Raw genomic sequence first — 19,796 nt, forward strand, 5'->3', positions numbered from 1 at the left:
CGGAGAATTACAAAATCTTTGAAAATAGAGGTCTTTGTTTTTTCCAACTATAAGCGACGGTTTGGGAGATTACAGCGCGTAGAATGCTCAGCTGGCTGTATGAAAGCGACAGTGCGTATAGAAATGACTCTCTGGCCGTATTTACATTTCAATACACAATCACAGAAGCAGATGACGCTCTTTTCATCATGGCCATAGGAAATAAAGGGATGAAAAAGACAGACGAGGCGCTGGAGTAATGACTTCTTCGGTTAAAATACTATTAAACAGGCATCAGAAAATGTTTAAAAACCTGCGAGTTCTTTTGAAACCTTTACAGTCCTGTATTTTTTTCTAAGCTTTTAGCTGAAAATCTCATTTCACTTTTTCTTTTAATATTTTCTGAACAATTTCACAATTGAATAGATCCAGTGGCTATTCAAAATAGCTTTTTGCATAGTGTAAGGTGCTTTTAAAGCGAATAATGAGTGTTTTCTTTTGGGTTTCTACATTTATTTGACTTGAGTTTATTTCTTAACTGAGAAGAATGCACGTTCCCCTTTCTCCACTGTAACGAGGATGTGCTAGAAACATCTTCAGATACCTAATGGCTTGAATTGCAGCCCAGGGAGCGCTGGACTTTGCACTGGTGTGTAATCTGCATATAAAACGTAATCTTAATATAACCGCAGTGTTAGAAGCGCTACCGTGGCGTGTGCTATTTATTTAGTTGTCCAAGGCTAATGCTTAAAGATAACGGAGTGATTGAAGATGCCTAGTCCTCACTGAGGAAAAGTATCCTCACACGATGCTGCCACTCACATATCTCACTGTTGGGATGGTGTTTGCTGAGGAATGGGCTGTGTTTTAATTAGTGCCGCACATATTGGTTCCAAAAAGCTCAATTATCGTCACAGCTGACAACAAAACATTATCCCACATTTTGAATGGGTCACTCTGATGTCTTCTAGCAAACTCCAGACGTGGTTTGACATTGTTTTTCCTCAGTGATGTCTTCTTTCTCACTCTTCCATGCAGGTCAGTTGTATGCAGAGGTCTTCATACGGCTGACTGGTGAGTCTTCACTCCATCCTCAGCCTCTGAGCTCTGTAGCTCCTGCACAGTCATAGTGGCCTCTGTGTCGCTTCCTCACACGTCGCCTTCTTTTTCCTCTGATGCTGAGTTTTGAGGGATGCCCTTGTCTAGGCAGTGCCTGTGGGTTTGATGCAGCTTCCATCTCCTCACAATTCATTCAACACTGCTCACTGGGATATCCGAGCTCTTGGATAATATTTTGTAGCCTTTTCCTATTTTGTGCATGTGTATATCCTTATCTTTCATTTTCTGAGTGCCCTTTGGTCTTTATTCTCACAGATTTTCTTCATGTTCATATCATGAGCAATGGTGTTTGTCTTTTATCCATAAAAGCTGACCTTTTAAAAAAAATCACATGAAGAGTCTGACTAAAAGACTTTTGTTAGTGCAATATCTTTCATCTGAGCATCCACCACAGATGAGATGAATACTTATGCAGGCAACGTATTTCAGTAAAAAACAAAAACAAAACAAGACTGCAGACACCTAATTAATTATGAGATGGAAACTTTACTGTAAGAGGCTACTGGATCACGATAAAAAACTGTCTGGAACAATCTGGGTAAGTATCCGTTGCAACGCAGACAAATCTGTTGACTTTCTAGGGGGTTGGATACTTTGCAAGCTACTGTATAAGCATTTTTATAGTCCCCTGGACTTAACCTGTGGACCTCAGTAGCTAAAGGAAACCAGGCCCCACGCAGCTTGGACTTTCCAAGCTGGGCACCACCATCTTGGGAATGAACTGTTCCGATGCTATGTGGAGGAGCAAGCCAGTGTGGGTGGGGAGACTGCACCGAGGAGTCCATAAAAGTATGCACTTTGGTGGCAAATGAAGTCTGTTTGCTCTCCGTGAAAAGAAAGAGGAGCCAAGGGGCTGACGATGGATCTGAGGTCAGGATGGTCTGCGCTCGTGGACAGGCAAGACACTGGGGAAATAAACCCGGTGGTGGCTGGCCAGCAGGCTGTAGTACAACACATTCCTTCAACCAGAGCTGGGCAAAACTGAGTTGACCACTATCTTCTGAGAAAGCCAGCGCAGAGCTCACAAAATTGGGCAGGTGAAGCTAGTCCCTGGACCAAGAGGGAGATTCTTGTCCTAGTGAATGTCGAGGAGGGTATCTATTGTAGCCAGGGGTGACTATAGTCGTTTAAGTTACCAGCTTACCTGTTTTAGTTTTGTAACTTTTAGATATTGAGAGAACTTTGCTTAAGCCATCTATAGCGAAAGAGGACTGTTATAGTGACTTACAGATTGCTACTCTAATAGTGCCTGTTGCCTATTCGAACTACATTCAGAGTTCCTCAATGCATTTAATCTGTTCAAGCTGCATTTAGAGAGCCTCAGTGTTTAATTTGTACCCAGGAGTATCTGCGGGACAATTCCAGCCTACAGCTATACTTTATACTCTATGGTACCTACCGACAATATATTGCAGTATGTATGCGGTGTGTGGCTGAGGTTTAGCGATTACTAGAGTTAAAGGGATTGCTTTGTGGTTTGGGAGTTTAGAGAGTCACTTGAGCAAATGCTGTATTGATTATTGCTACAATTCCTTCGATTACTGGCAGTTTGTATGATTTTTGTATTTTCTTGTCTCCATTCTCTTCTATTGCATTCTGTTAGGGTCTCCTGCCCTGTGCTGCCACGTCGTCATGGCAACCGGGAGACAAGTGCTAGCGGAGTAACCTGAGCGCAGCTGATACTCCGGTTCGGGTCTTTTGCTGTGCAGTGGTTACAGGCTCTGTGCACGGCAGGGGATCCGGTGCTGGTTTTTGTGCTCACAGTCTGTGAGGTCTGAGTGGGGCGTGGACAGCACCTGCTTTATAAGGCCTCTTCTCAGGTTAAGCAGATGCTGCTGAATCTTTGTTGGTTAGTCAGTTCCTGAAAGTTAGCCAGTACTGTGTAGCTTTGTATTTGTTGTTGCTTACTGCAAATAGGCCTGGGGATTTGGTACTACACTCTGCCAATCCAGACCTAGCAGTAAGACTGGAGTCAGTCGTTTAACCTGCTGGGGTTCTTTTGCTACTCTGTGAACTTAGCAGGTTTGCGGCTGTATTCTCAGACTGCCTGCCTAAATCCTGTCTCACTGTGCAAGGTGTTCAGGTATTCAGTTTAGTGGCAGTAAGCTGAACCTGTGCACTGCAAGTGATGATTAGGATTGTGGAGACTCTCCTTGTGTCTATCATTCCATCTCTGACCAAGGAGTTTACTGCCACACCCGTTGGTAACCCTTTAGGGTTTTGCTGTTGCCCTTAGCAACAGCATTTCGGGTTCTCTACGTATTAAAACACAACACCTTGCTTTTTTCATCTGAGCATTCCTAATAATAGGGAGACACCCAGTTTCTTAGCCTCTGGGCTTCTCTGTTCACTTTGTGTTTATTTTGTTACCCTATCGCCTTCTGTGTACGTAATGTCATATTCCCCAGTCTGTCTGTGAGTTCATTTGTTTTGCATCCCTATCCGTTCAGACACCAGTACATTCCTGCAGGCACTGGTGTGCATAACAGTTCAGACACCAGTACATTCCTGCAGGCACTGGTGTGCATAACACATTCTCTATATTGCATTTTATTGTTAGGATTCAAATATTCATGCTAGACATCAATCTTGTGCTGGGAATATCCCTGCCAGAGATCTATTTCATGTTTATTGATTGATTTTTTTCCATTCAATGGTGATTTATGATTTCTCTGACGTCCTAGTGGATGCTGGGAACTCCGTAAGGACCATGGGGAATAGCGGCTCCGCAGGAGACAGGGCACATCTAAAGAAAGCTTTAGGATCACCTGGTGTGCACTGGCTCCTCCCCCTATGACCCTCCTCCAAGCCTCAGTTAGATTTTCTGTGCCCGACGAGAAGGGTGCACACTAGGGGCTCTCCTGAGCTCTTTGTGAAAGTTTTAGTTTAGGTTTATTATTTTCAGTGAGACCTGCTGGCAACAGGCTCACTGCATCGAGGGACTAAGGGGAGAAGAAGCGAACTCACCTGCGTGCAGAGTGGATTGGGCTTCTTAGGCTACTGGACATTAGCTCCAGAGGGACGATCACAGGTTCAGCCTGGATGGGTCACCGGAGCCGCGCCGCCGGCCCCCTTACAGAGCCAGAAGAGCGAAGAGGTCCGGAAAAATCGGCGGCAGAAGACTTTCCTGTCTTCAGATAAAGGTAGGCGCACAGCACCGCAGCTGTGCGCCATTGCTCTCAGCACACTTCACACTCCGGTCACTGAGGGTGCAGGGCGCTGGGGGGGCAGCGCCCTGAGACGCAATAAATCGATAGAAAACCTTTTATGGCTAAAATAAATGCATCACATATAACTCTTGGGCTATATGGATGCATTTAACCCCTGCCAAAACATACAAGAAAACGGATGATAAGGACGCCGAGAAAGGGGCGGAGCCTATCTCCTCAGCACACTGGCGCCATTTTCCCTCACAGCTCAGTTGGAGGGAAGCTCCCTGGCTCTCCCCTGCAGTCACTACACTACAGAAAGGGGTTAAAAAAGAGAGGGGGGCACAAATTAGGCGCAGTATAAACAATACAGCAGCTATAAAGGGAAAAACACTTATATAAGGTTATCCCTGTATATATATAGCGCTCTGGTGTGTGCTGGCAAACTCTCCCTCTGTCTCCCCAAAGGGCTAGTGGGGTCCTGTCCTCTATCAGAGCATTCCCTGTGTGTGTGCTGTGTGTCGGTACGTTTGTGTCGACATGTATGAGGAGAAAAATGATGAGGAGACGGAGTAGAGTGTCTGTAATAGTGTTGTCACCCCCTGGGGGGTCGACACCTGAGTGGATGTACTGTTGAAATTGCGTGACAGTGTCAGCTTTGTATAAAAGACAGTGGTTGACATGAGACAGCCGGCTACTCAGCTTGTGCATGTCCAGACGTCTCATACAGGGGCTCTAAAGCGCCCGTTACCTCAGATACAGACGCCGACACGGATACTGACTCCTGTGTCGACGGTGAAGAGACAACCGTGATTTCCAATAGGGCCACACATTGCATGATTGAGGCAATGGAAAAAGTTTACACTCTTCTGATAATATAAATACCACCAAAAAAAGGGGTATTATGTTTGGTGAGGAAAAACTTCCTGTAGTTTTCCTGAATCTGAGAAATAAAATGAGGTGTGTGATGATGCGTGGGTTTCCCCCCGATAACAATTGATAATTTCTAAAAAGTTATTGGCAGTATACCTTTTCCCGCCAGAGGTTAGGGTGCGTTGGGAAACACCCCCTAGGGGGGATAAGGCGCTCACACGCTTGTAAGAACAAGGGCTCTACCCTCTCTGGAGAGGGCCGCCCTTAGGGATCCTGCTGATAGAAAGCAGGAGGGTGTCCTAAAATGTATTTACACACATACTAGTGTTATACTGCGACCAGCAATCGCCTCAGCCTGGATGTGCAGTGCTGGGTTGGCGTGGTCGGATTCCCTGACTGGAAATTTGATATCCTAGATAAGGACAGTATATTATTGCCTATAGAGCAATTAAAAGATGCATTTCTATATATGCATGATGCACAGCGGAATATTTGCCGACTGGCATCAAGTATAAGTGCGTTGTCCAATTATACCAGTAAAGTGGTCAGGTGATGCGGATTCCAAACGGCATTTGGAAGTATTGCCTTAAAAAAAAAAAAAAAAAAGGGAATGTACCCCAGGTCGCCTCTCAAAATAAGACGCCGTATTATCAGGCGCAGTCCTGGTTGGCAAGCGGACAAAAGGGTTCCTCTTTTCTGCTCGTGACAGAGGGAGAGGAAAATGGCTGCAGAGATCAGCCAGTTCCCAGGAACAGAAACCCTTTTCCGCCTCTGCCAAGCTCTCAGTATGACGCTAGGGCTTTACAAGTTCAGGCACGGTGGGGGCCCGTTCTCAATGAATTTCAGTGCGCAGTGGGCTCACTCGCAAGTAGACCCCTGGATCCTTCAGGTAATATTTCAGGGGTACAAATTGGAATTCGAGACGTATTCCCCTCGCCGTTTCCAAAAGTCTGTTTTACCGACGTCTCCCGCTGACAGGGAGGCAGCTTTGGAAGCCATTCACAAGCTGTATTCCCAGCAGGTGATAATTAAGGTACCCCTCCTGCAACAGGGAACGGGGTATTATTCCACACTATTGTGGTACCGAAGCCAGACGGCTCGGTGAGACCGATTTTAAAATCTAAAATCTTTGAACACTTACATACAGAGGTTCAAATTCAAAATTGAGTCACTCAGAGCAGTGATTGCAAACCTGGAAGAAGGGGACTACATGATGTCTCGGGACATCAAGGATGCTTACCTTCATGTCAAAATTTACCCTTCTCACCAAGGGTATCTCAGGTTATGGTACAGAACTGTCACTATCAGTTCAGACGCTGCCGTAGGGATGGTCCACGGCACCCCGGGTCTTTACTGAAGTAATGACCGTAATGATGATATTCCTTCGAAGGAAGGGAATTTTAGTTATCCTCTACTTGGACGATTCCCTGATAAGGGTGAGATCCAGGGAACAGTTGGAGATCGGTGTAGCACTACCTCAGGTAGTGTTGCGGCAGCACGATTGGATTCTCAATATTCCAAAATCGCAGCTGGTTCCGACGACTTGTCTTCTGTTCCTAGGGATGATCCTGGACACAGTCCAGAAAGAAGGTGTTTCTCCCGGAGGAGAAAGCCAGGGAGTTATCCGAGCTAGTCAGGAACCTCCTAAAACCGAACCAAGTCTCAGTGCATCAATGCACAAGGGTTCTGGGTAAAAATGGTGGCTTCCTACGAAGCAATCCCATTCGGCAGATTCCACGCAAGACTTTCCAGTGGAACCTACTGGACAAATGGTCCGGGTCGCATCTTCAGATGCTTCAGCGGATAACCCTGTCACCAGGGACAAGGGTATCCCTCCTGTGGTGGTTGCAGAGTGCTCATCTTCTAGAGGGCCGCAGATTCGGCATGCGGGACTGGGTCCTGGTGGCCACGGATGCCAGCCTGCGAGGCTGGGGAGCAGTCACACAGGGAAGGAATATCCAGGGCTTATGGTCAAGCCTGGAGACATCACTTCACATAAATGTCCTGAAGCTAAGGGCCATTTACAATGCTCTAAGCTTAGCAAGACCTCTGCTTCAAGGTCAGCCGGTGTTGATCCAGTCGGACAACATTACGGCAGTCACCCACGTAAACAGACAGGGTGCCACAAGAAGCAGGAGGGCAATGGCAGAAGCTGCAAGGATTCTTCGCGGGGCGAAAAACCATGTGATAGCACTGTCAGCAGTTTTCATTCCGGGAGTGGACAACTGGGAAGCAGTTTTCCTCAGCACGACCTCCACCCGGGAGAGTAAGGACTTCACCCAGAAGTCTTCCACATGATTATAAACCGTTGGGAAAAACTCGACAGGTATTGCGCCACGTCAAGGGACCCTCAGGCAATAGCTGTAGATGCTCTGGTAACACCGTGGGTGTACCAATCAGTGTATGGGTTCCCTCCTCTGCCTCTCATACCCAAGGTACTGAGATTGATAAGATGGAGAGGAGTAAGCACTATATTAGTGGCTCCGGATTGGCCAAGAAGGAATTGGTAACCGGAACTTCAAGAGATGCTCACGGAGGATCCGTAGCCTCTACCTCTAAGAAGGGACCTGCTCCAGCAAGGACCTTGTCTGTTCCAAGACTTACCGCGGCTGCGTTGACGGCATGGCGGTTGAACGCCGGATCCTGAAGGAAAAAGGCATTCCGGATGAAGTCATCCCTATCCTGATCAAAGCCAGGAAGGATGTAACCGCAAAACATTATCACCGCATTTGGCGAAAATATGTTGCGTGGTGCGAGGCCAGTAAGGCTCGACGGAGGAAATTCAACTGGGTCGATTCCTACATTTCCTGCAAACAGGAGTATCTATGGGCCTGAAATTGGGGTCCATTAAGGTTCAAATTTCGGCTCTGTCAATTTTCTTCCAAAAAAAGAACTAGCTTCAGTCCCTGAAGTTCAGACATTTGTTAAAGGGGTACTGCATGTACAGCCTCCTTTTGTGCCTTTAGTGGCACTTTTGGGATCTCCAGGTGGTTTTTGGGTTCCAAAAGTCACATTGGTTTGACACACTTAAATCTGTGGAGTTAAAATATCTCACAGAAAAAGTGGTCATGCTGTTGGCTCTGGCCTGGGACAGGCGCGTGTCAGAATTGGTGGCTTTATCCTGTAAAAGCCCTTATCTGATTTTCCATTCGGACAGGGCGGAATTGAGGACTCGTCCTCAGTTTCTCCCTAAGGTGGTTTCAGCGTTCACCTGAACCAAACCTATTGTGGTGCCTGCGGCTACTAGGGACTTGGAGGACTCCAAGTTGCTAGACGTTGTCAGGACCCGGAAAATATATGTTTCCAGGACGGCTGGAGTCAGGAAATCTGACTCGCTGTTTATCCTCTATGCACCCAACTAGCTGGGTGCTCCTGCTTTTAAGCAGACTATTGCTCGTTGGATTTGTAGTACAATTCAGCTTGCACATTCTGTGGCAGGCCTGCCACAGCCAAAAATCTGTAAATGCCCCCTCCACAAGGAAGGTGGGCTCATCTTGGGCAGCTGCCCGAGGGGTCTCGGCTTTACAACTTTGCCGAGCAGTTACTTGGTCAGGAGCAAATACGTTTGTAAAATTCTACAAATTTGATACCCTGGCTGAGGAGGACCGGGAGTTCTCTCATTGGGGCTGCAGAGTCATCCGCACTCTCCCGCCCGTTTGGGAGCTTTGGTATAATCCCCATGGTCCTTACGGAGTTCCCAGCATCCACTAGGACGTCAGAGAAAATAAGAATTTACTTACCGATAATTCTATTTCTCGTAGTCCGTAGTGGATGCTGGGCGCCCATCCCAAGTGCGGATTGTCTGCAATACTGGTACATAATTATTGTTACCAAAAAATTCGGGTTATTGTTGTAGTGAGCCATCTTTTCGAGAGGCTTCTCTATTATCATGCTGTTAACTGGGTTCAGATCACAAGTTGTACAGTGTGATTGGTGTGGCTGGTATGAGTCTTACCCGGGATTCAAAATCCTTCCTTATTGTGTACGCTCGTCCGGGCACAGTATCCTAACTGAGGCTTGGAGGAGGGTCATAGGGGGAGGAGCCAGTGCACACCAGGTGATCCTAAAGCTTTCTTTAGATGTGCCCTGTCTCCTGCGGAGCCGCTATTCCCCATGGTCCTTACGGAGTTCCCAGCATCCACTACGGACTACGAGAAATAGAATTATCGGTAAGTAAATTCTTATTATTTCCAAACATCGCTCTTCACCAATGTTTATTGATATTATCATGCCGGAGGAAGCAGCCTGAGCACTGAGAAAACACTGTAATGTAGCATTTCGTATGCAGATACAGCTGCAGTCGCACACAGAATGCCGCAAATCGTTTTAATCAACAAAGTCTGCTTGTACGTCATATTCGCAGTAACGGTGCGAATAAGACACATTTTTTTGGGGAAAACTATGCTTTGGCGCGGGCCGAGTCGCAGGCGAGCTGGCGGCTTTCATACTCCCAGTGTGCCATGACACATTGCATACAGAGGCTAGATCAGGAAGGACTCATCTGTATATCAGACTCTCAACCTCTCTTCAAAGCTTCAAACAGGTTCTCAAGACCCACTTCTTCTTCAGTGTCATCCGGCTCTCATTCTAACCCACTGCACCTTGCTCACTGTTTCTCCCTTCTGAGCCACCCCTTTGTAAGCTGTCATGAGCAGGGCCCTCTTCCTTCTTCTCCTTCAGTTACTTTTATTATCATTTACTGCATACTCCCTAAAGAGGCACTTAACCATTGGTTGCTGCCACCCTACTGCTTATTTGAGTGGTATGATTGCTAATGCAGAAATGTTTATATACCATACCCTCAGTGTCCAATCACCTTTGTCTACATAGTGTATATCTTATGCATCTATCTATCTATCTATCTATCTATCTATCTATCTATCTATCTAGATGTTAGCACTCATTAGGAAAAAATCCAATTGCCAGGTGAACAAATGTACAAATAATTAAAAGATAATGGCACTCTGGATGTAATTGTTATAAACCCACAGGTTAAGTGACACCATGCAAGTGTGAGAAAGGGTCAGATTGACTGGAAATATTAGTCGCTTGCTCGGGATACATCCCAGTATATAGTTATTAATAACATAGCTATGGAAAATCAAAACATTGGAGTCCAAATATTCTGCAACACATTTTATGACATTGACTCAATTGAAGCTTCAGGTTGAGAATAAAAATACAACTGTTCAATGTTAACAAGTTCTTTCTTAAAAAAAAAAAACAAAATTCACAGAAGAGAAGTAATAATTTGAAAGGCAGCTGGATACAGTGTTCACAGTACGTTTCCAGAGGACGCTGCAAACAATAAGTTCATACAAAAAAAAAATTTTTTATTTTCCGGCAGGATGGTTATAAGAATGCCAGCCCTTCTAGAAACTGAGAGACTCTATAGATACATTAAGCTCATGGAGGTAGCGACCAACCTCATCTACTTTCCAGTTTTATGTACTTACCCCATTAAACAATGTGTACCCCATTAAACAATGTGTCCTGGGACGTGCATTTCATACCATGCAATGCTGAAGATAATGTCAGCACCAATGACTAATAAAAAAAATAATAGTGAAATCTGATATAGATGCATTGTCCATCTTTGGAGCCAGTGGCTGATATAATGGTCAGTTGTAGCAGAGATTCAGATGATACAGTTTGCATTTAAAGTCGTGCTCATTTGTATACTGGCAAAAAAATAATAATTTAATATTAGGGAAATAATATTCCTAAGTATGTAAACCCATTAACTAGGTCAAACATCATATCAAGTATAGAGCACGTAAAGTACAATCATCATTAACTTCAAACTGTGAATTGTTCTCATCTGTAATAGTTAAAAGCTGTAGGTGAGTTTTCAAGATATAAAAGCAAATCTGTTTTCCCCCATAAATAATAGAAAATGTTTGTTGAGTTACCCATGGCTACTTTTGGTTAAACAATATATTTTGGTAATTTTAATGATAGTGTAAGAAGTCAAATAAAATTAACTTTGCAAAGCAAAATGCAAGAAGTATACAGTGGCATATTGACATAGATGGATGTTGTGAATAATTGGGAAAAATAATATTAGAATTAATGAAGTACGTAAAAAAATACTTTAAAAAATAATATATTTAAGGATCAATAAAAAATTAATTGTGAAATGAAATGAAAAATTTAATATTTATGAATTTAATTATTAGCAAATATTATATTCTGGTTATTTCTTTGCAGTTTTTAACAACCTCTTATCTTTCTTATGCCCATTTCTGAGAAAGTGCCTATTTGAGCAGATATAAGGGAAAATGGGGCCATAATCTTTTTAACATATATTTTAAACATTGTGGAGCTAAAACAAGCATTACTATATTTTTAAATGGAACAAGTTATTTAAATTTAATAGTAAAAATAAAACTTAAACATGTGATTTATGTAAAGCAAATGGTAGATTAATTATAATTTATCTTAGTTTAATCTTTTTTTCATTAAATAATATCAATCTGTAAAAAATTTATTATCATTTGATATTATGACAGTTGTTTTTACAGTGGTATTTATTATTTTGTTTCTCCACTGATGGAAAGATATCTCTAGTTTCAATATTGTAAATTATTAGAAAATATAATACACCAATGAGTGCATGATTAATTAAACTGTGTAATGTCTGAATGAAGAAATCTCACAGGTAACTCATGCAAGTTCCATAATTCAACAAAAACAACAAATACAGGGAAAATAACATTACTGTTTGTCTTATATGTAGCATGATTTGAACATTCTACTTAAAAGTTTGTTTTTTAATCTAGAATTGCTACTTTTTTATCATATGAATCATGATCCAGAGAACATTGTACTGTAGAATAATTGTCAAAACTAAAAAATTCTAAATAATAAAAATCTTCTAATGCAACACAATACATTCAATCTACAAATAACCATATACCTCTGCTGTGAGTTTGTTCTCAGTTGGCAATAGCCAATCAAAGTTACAAAAACAGATACAGAAAGAGTAGGTGAAGCATTTTCAAAAACAGATACAAAAATTCTAAGCATATAATTTTGTTAAAATTGTTATAGAAAAAAGTTTCTTGCATTAAATGTTATTATGACACAACAGAAACAAAAAGGTAGGGAGGTGAAGAACTAAAATTGTTACTTAAATCAGAAAAACCAAAAGGAGGTACATAAGTAGCACCTTTTTCATGTAAACAAAATAGTCACTGGGCGGAATTCACAGACCATACCGAGAAACAAAATATTCATTAGGGACAAACATTTCAACATAGCAATCATGAAATCGTAATTTTTCAATGACAACATGGGCAGTTTGAGATAGTGTCATTAAACAGTGTTTCAAAAATGTCTACATGTATTGTTAAAATAATATTTCCAAATCAAAAATTTTAGTTTATAATTGAAGTTAGAAAAAAAAAGTTTGAAATCATGACAGATAATCATTACTTTTGATAATTTGTTCAAATGAAGATTTATTTATAATTCATTTGTGTCTGTGAATTATGCCCACTGTATACAAAGATATCACCAGTCCTTTAATGGGACAATGTGAATGAGAGGCACAAAGAGGTTAGATGGTACAAAAAATAACACTGTTTGAGTGTGAGACATAAGGAATGTTGGAGAATGGAGGCAAACACCACCCCTGTTAAGTTATTTAGGAATAGGAGTAAGTTAAAATATTCTAAGGCTAGTCTTTACACAATCTAAAGTCATGGCAAACTCTGATGCCCCCCTTTCCCCTCCAGATTTTTGTTTGAGGTCCATTATTGATTGGGTTGTATACCCTGCAGGAGACCATTGCTCCAACTTAAGGTCCAATGCATATGGTCTCCTGTTCTGTGGGAAATAGGCTAGTTAATGATCTTCCACGTCAAGAAGGGGTGGGTTCCTTGGAGCACAGTGGCTCATGACTCTCTCTGATGTAACCAGGACTGCCTCAGTGCCTCCTCCATTGAGAATCTTCCTTAAGTCTTTCACGGTGTCAGACAACGAGGGACATCCTGTTTGGAAAATCACCCTGTGAAAAATAATAAACAATAAGATATGAACATGACAAAATGGAGAACAAAATGATAAAACTCTCCCTGTCCATGGGGAAGACAAGCGAACACCCCAGCTGACAGCCCAGTCTTAAAATTATCACCATTTTTTTTTTTTACATGAATGCACTCAAGCCCAATATTGGGGTATCTTAAACTGTAGCAATACATTGACCACATGCCACCATGATGAAATTTTTATGAGAACAAACGGGTAACACAGATGCACAATATCATATAAGGGCTGTTCTTAGACTGAGTTGATTGATGTGAGATGTGTGAATCAAACCATGAGTAAATGAAGAGACAAGGGACATGTGGTAGGGAGTGTTATACTGGAAAAAAGGAACTTTTTTTTTAATTGTGCTGTTAAATACTGATTATTTTTTGCCTTCATTCTTACTGTTAAAACCCACACAACTATAAGAACAAAGAAGGTGATTAAATAAATGATTCAGCAATAAAAGAAACCACCCATCTGTGATTTTTCATTTTCTTTTTTTTTGTTCGATTTAATACAGTTCATGTTTTCAAAAAGTTTAATACATTTAAAAAAAAAAACGAGAAAAAAAAAAACGCTGCCACAGGTACAGTTTCAATTAAATTATTTCGGGAACAAAAATAATAAGCAGCAGCAACACAAACAGTTTCAATTTGTACATGTATTTTTTTGTTCCTAAGGTATTCTTTTTATTATTGTCACACAAAAATATATATATCTGGTCATGTGATTTTAAAAGTAAAAGAGTCTTTTTGGTGCAGCTTCCGGTTTGTGAAACCGCTGAGACAACTCAGGATAAATGTTTCTGATATAATTCCTACGACAATTCATTCCTAGTTCCATTAACAGCAAGTAGATAACCACAAAATCAACCTAAAAGAGTGGAACCACCCACACTCCCATATTGTACTTGTTTATTTGTTATACAAATAAATTCAACTCAAACAAGTATCCCAATTTCAACCATGCCTGCACAATACGAGTTACATCTGGAATCCCAATGTACAGAATAAATATATATATATATATACTGTATATATAAAAAAGACATAAACACCCAATGTCCGTAGCATGGAGAATTGTCCGAACAGCCCATTTTCTTGTGTCATTTTTTTATTTTATTTCTTTTATTGACATACCCGAAAAAGTGGACAAAAAGTCCCTTTTTTAATATGTGGTCAAACAGTATTGAAGTTACAGGAGCTGCATTTATACAGCATGCTTTTTCAGTTAGAATCATGTTAATGGTCCACAAACATCTCCAGAATGACACAATATATTATATAATAATGTCCTCACACACACATTCTCCCACTCTTTAAATTTTTGACAACGCCCTCCAACCCCATTTGGCCTGTGACCCATTCATGTAAAAAAAGAAGGCTTTTCTCACTGTTTTACTTGGCTGGTCCTTTTTCTTCCTCTTGTCTGAGTTGCTGAGATAGGAGTGTTCTCTTGAACGGAACGGGAGAGCCCTGGCGAGCTCCCTCTCACTGTAGGGAGGAAGTGAGTCTTCTTCCTCAACTTTTTGATCTTTGCTTTCACCAGTCTTGAACGTTGGAGACCGCCCATAGCTGCGGCTAGAATTTTGCCGCAAGCTCAGATTAGATGGGTTGATAGCGGTTTCCTCGATAACCCTGGATTTCCTTTCAAGGACACTGCTAAGGTAAGCGTCGTCATAACTCTGTCCCATCCTGCTTATCCTTTTGGGAAAATGTTTATCCTCTGAAGCTTGTATCCTAGAAGGGCTGAATGACCAGCCTCTTTCAGTGTCTGAAAACAGTTCCCTTCCATGGTTTCGTTTTCCATAGTAGTCATCAGTTGAGCTGTCTTGATATAAAGATCTTCCTCTTAACTCGGTCCTCTCAAACCTGGGGCCTGTACCAGGACCTCTGCTTTCAGACCTACGGGATCTTTGTTTATACGAGTCTGCAAATGCAGCCAGCTCATCTGTAGATACGGCTTGGACTGCCATAGGAAAGGATTTCCTTTCTAAGACCTCAGATGTTGGTCTTTGGAGGCTGTGAAAAAATAAAAATATATAAAACATGTAATCTGTGTTGGGGTCATAGCCATCTGTAAGATTACAAGATCTATTGGTTGAGCATTGTAGCAAATACAAAGAACACTGACAGCATATAAAGACCAGTTGATAATCTAGTGTGCCCATTACATGTGTTCTCTGTATGAAGTACAGCCAAATGATATTGTCTTGTAGGCTCATGTGCAAGCCCTGATACTCATTTAAATGTCAATTATGCCCATTATTGGATAGGATCACTTAGCTGTGTAACACATACAGTAGACCATGATAGCTTATCATGGCATATGTGTTAAAGAGCTAAGTGCAGAATGAAATTTGCCTCATTCTGTTAATGAGGTGGTACAGGGGAACTCTGTGCAGAAGCCTAAAACTTAATTGACTTGCAGTCTCCCAGAGATTGGGGAAATCAACAATATATGTTCAGTTATCGCGCCAAACCTGGAAGTCAATAACTAGATATAAGCAACATTTAAAAAAAATTTTTTTATCGGATTGTAAGGTAGTGCTAGGTGGGGCAGAGTGTCCAAGATCATCAGCATGAAGTGGGCGAGTTGGGAAGTATTTCTGGCAAGCTCATACCTGTAGGAGTGGGGGATGGGGTGCCACATAGAAGACGTTATAGGTGAGGGTAATCAGTTTGGTGGGAAAGTGGAGGGCACTGCATGGAGGGTCAGCAGAAGTGGAATGGCTGGAGATGATCACTAGTCATCAAGGCACCTTCAGGGCAGACAGGAAGGACAGCCTGTTGACAGGGATGTAAGAGGTAAACCAGGAAAAGAGGGTTCTGCAGAGGTGAAGGGAGAGTCCGCACAGGGAGGACGGGAGAGAAGGAAGAGAGAGGAGGTTGTTGTCATAGAAGGGAACGGATGAGGTAGAGAAGTAGGAGATGTCACAGAAGGGGGAGTGCATGATATCCAGGCAGGGCCATTACAGTGTATGGGATAAGGTCCATAGGGTGAGAGCAAGGGGGTGGTGAAGGAGAAGAGTTTGCAGAATCACAAGCGGGGGTGTCGATTGGGATGTTGAAGTCTCCAAGAATGAGCGTGAGTACTGTAAGTTGGCAGAAAGGAAGGGAAGAAGACAGGCAGAAAATTAATCAAGGAGAAATCATGTCCCGGGGGAGGGTATTACAAGATCTAGAATGTCTAGATCAACAGTCGTTAGGTCCACCCCATACGGTCAACATACAGTACATTTGGTCAGCATTGACAAAAGGTCGACATGGACAAAAGGTCGATACTGGAAAAGGTCAACAGGATCAAAAGGTCGACATGACAATGGTCGACACAAAAATGGTCAACACACTTTTTTTTTGTATTTTTGGGCTTTGCGTGGCTGGTTTTTCCATCTGGGACCACCATTTGTAGAGGCGGCTACCCTCGCGGGCTCGCTTCGCTCCCCACGCTTCGGGCACGATGTCTTGTTCTGCTCCGCTCGATGCAAGGTTACTAAAGGTTATGATTTGTGACATGGATTGTCAAGGATGGAAAAAGTCCAAAAACATGAAACCCCCCCAAAAAACATGTGTCTTCCATATGTGTGTCAACTGCCATGTTGACCATTTGTCCATGTTGACCTTTTTTGAAGTAGATCTTTTGTCCATGTTGACCTTTTGTTAATGTAGACCATGTGGGGTCGTCCTAGACCTATACTCCGGATCCCCCAGGAAATGTACGCTGGATAAGGGGAGAAGAGACTTGTAGAGTAAATCCTATTATATCAATGTTATCTGCCCTGGTTAAGTCTCTGATACTGATGTATGATACAGACAGTGTTTACCTTACGCTAAGATATTTTTAGTCTCCTCTGCCACCGCTAAATGCACAGGCAATGTAACACTTACCTACTCCTGAAGTTCTCTCTCTCATCCCTGAATTTGGAACAAGCTGAGGGTCTTGCTGTGGCCCCTACTACCCCAGACCAGTATTCTGCATCTCCGTCAATGTTGCAGCTGGAAGGAAGAGGCTTCCTGCGGACTTGGCGATAGGAGCGATTAAAGTGGACATTGTCCTCGTGCAAGGAACTTAGTTCTGAGATTGTGTGGCTGTCTGAGAAGGAAAGTAAAGCAAGTGATAGAAGTATAAAAGAAAATGGACATCATCAGGGATATAAAATCCGATGTATGGTGCACCATGGGGGGGCTTACACTGGGCATCCAACATAGAACCAGAGGTCAGTGGAAGGGGCATATAATCAGCCTCTGTTGCAGGCAGAATACAAAGCTGAAGGAAACGGAGGACCTGAGCATACAGAATTATGGCCTGCAACAATGCCTGAGCCACTTCTCCACTCTTTTCACTGCTTTGATACATCAACTCCATAGTCTTTAGCCAGTTTCTAGGATTATAATATGGGGCACGCGCACATTATAAATCCAAATATGCCTGTGTAAAGCAACTAGATGTCAGGGCATTGTAATCACCTTCCCAAACTCCCCCACGAGGCCAACATAGCTCCTTGTCACCTTTCCTTGTACACTACAAGTTCATGGATTCTGCCCAACATCTAGTTACATACAGAGGCTGATTCTGAGTTAGGAGCAAAGCAAGAAACAGCGAGTAACTGTGCATGTAACATGTGCAGAGAGACTTCGGGGCTTATTTATCAACGAGTGATAAAACTTGTTGTGAATGATAAAACTCATTGCGTGTGATAAATGGTGCTCCAGCCAATCAGCTCCCAACTGTCATGTGGGGGTTCAGCTCCTAACTGTCATGTGTTTGAAAAGTGGCAGTTGGGAGCGGATTGGCTGGAGCACCATATATCATACGCAACGAGTTTCATCATTCACAACGAGTTTTATCACTCTCTGATAAGTGGGCCCCTTAGACTTGGGTGGGGTGTGTTCAAACACAAGTCTAAATTGCACTGTAAGAATAAAGCTGCCCAGCATCTGTGGGCTACATGCAAAAAAAGTAAATGTATTTGTCCGCCACTGAGCCGCTACCTGACCGCAGGTGCACGCGCTGGTTCCCACGCACATTGCATGCAAAATGCGCTGTCCCTGGAATCTTCCCAACAGCGCTGGATAACTGGCCTTGTGTGCTTATGTTTATATTCTGCGTATTTTAGCAACACTCAGCTACACAGAATGTAATAAATCTATATTTGGGACAATAGAAGGCAGAGAAATGACGGCTTTTAGGCTCGGTGACTCACTATGTGGGATGTATACAAGTTCGGGTAAAATAACTCAATTACTCAGAGGTTCAGAAATCTCAGATTAGACGACGACGACTCTGAAATTAGCTCGGAATGAGGAGGTTCTAGAGGTCTTACGGCACTTACATCTCTCTCGCATCCGGCGGGCTGGGTCAAACTGGGCCAGTTCCTTCTCGACATAATAAAGAACCTTCATGGAATCTCTCTCCTTGTCGGCCTGTATGCGGTATCCCTTGCGCACTGATGGAGACAAGCAAACATTATATGAAGAGGCGACTCTTCTTAAAACGGCTAAATTCATCACAGTGATGTAAGCACAGAATGTTTGTAATCAGACCTTAACGTAAAGTTGGGACTTGTACATACGGGCACGCTGCCCAACTGTGCGTATGAGGCCATAATATTCCCCAAAACATGCATCACTTATCTTCTGTTTCATACCACAAGCTCCTAATCAGTCAACTGAGCAAAATTTGTATGATTTCAAGTTACTCCAAAAAAAACCCAATGTAACAAACAATAAAATGCAAAATCCATGCGAAAACAAACAAAACTTTGAATATGCTCATTCAGATGAGATCTCAAAGCGGCTATTGCATGCATACCGGCCGATGTTTTCTTACTGCGCATGTGTCTGAGCCACAGCGGGCACGCACATCGAGTGAACTGCTATTGTGGCCGCACCAAAGAATTAGTCGCAAAGTGAGTGACAGGGAGACAGCGTTTGGGGATGGTAAAGGGGAGCGGTCGGAAAATCGCAGGCGTGTTATGACCATTCAGATGGCGTATTTTGGGTGTGCATAAATTAGCAGCTGTGATCACACTTGTTACTGGAAAGCCCTCTGCATCCCTGGAGAGTAACCTGCGCGTCTACGGAGGTCACTCAGACTCTGAGACATGACCCGATGGCACCGATGTTTCAGCAATTATACAACACTGGCTGGAAATGATGCGGCAGCAGTGGGCGTCCCTATGCTCAGGTTAGCTGCTCATATTAGCATATAATCACAATAGCGTACGGCAAAAGATAGCAACAGCAGCAAGAACAACCGCACCGGAAAGAGCCGTAATGAACTGTAAATTGCTTTTAAACCACTTTCGTTTAAAAAATATATATATGATTCCTTTAGGGGTATTTCCTCACCAATATTTACATTAACAACGAATTTGACAACATTTAAAACAAACAAACAAACAAACAAATGTTTAAACAATGTTTTAGAAACAGCTTTTTAAGTAATACAGATGGAGCCCTGCTCATCTATGCCTTTAATAGGATTTAACTGAGCCAGGGCAGTTGGACTTAATCCCCTGCTGTAATGACTTAATCCCCTGCTGTATTGTTCTCTCTGTATTGTATTGCATCTGAGAACAATAGATGAAAGGATTATGCTAATAACCCTCGGTGCACCTAGGTGCAGCAGAGAAGCCTAGAT

General features: G+C 42.7%; 1 protein-coding gene across 7 annotated transcripts in view; it reads right to left on the reverse strand.

The window, feature by feature from the left end:
* Positions 1-11,265: 11,265 nt before the first annotated feature.
* The window catches only part of ILDR2 (immunoglobulin like domain containing receptor 2), a 360,441-nt gene continuing 351,910 nt past the window's right edge, over positions 11,266-19,796 (reverse strand). For 5 of the 7 annotated variants that reach the window (XM_063956728.1, XM_063956729.1, XM_063956727.1 and 2 more), the window contains 3 exons: positions 18,487-18,600; positions 17,042-17,246; positions 14,250-15,175 (listed from right to left, as the gene is read on the reverse strand). In XM_063956728.1, coding sequence (XP_063812798.1) covers positions 14,473-15,175; positions 17,042-17,246; positions 18,487-18,600 — 1,022 coding nt within the window. In that variant the 3' untranslated portion in view covers positions 14,250-14,472. Of the gene's footprint in view, positions 13,132-14,249; positions 15,176-17,041; positions 17,247-18,486; positions 18,601-19,796 lie in introns of those variants that run through there. The other 2 variants (XM_063956731.1, XM_063956726.1) reach the window with 1 other exon arrangement.

The sequence above is a fragment of the Pseudophryne corroboree genome, chromosome 2, assembly GCF_028390025.1.
Source record: "Pseudophryne corroboree isolate aPseCor3 chromosome 2, aPseCor3.hap2, whole genome shotgun sequence".
NCBI classification, from domain to species: Eukaryota; Metazoa; Chordata; class Amphibia; order Anura; family Myobatrachidae; genus Pseudophryne; species Pseudophryne corroboree.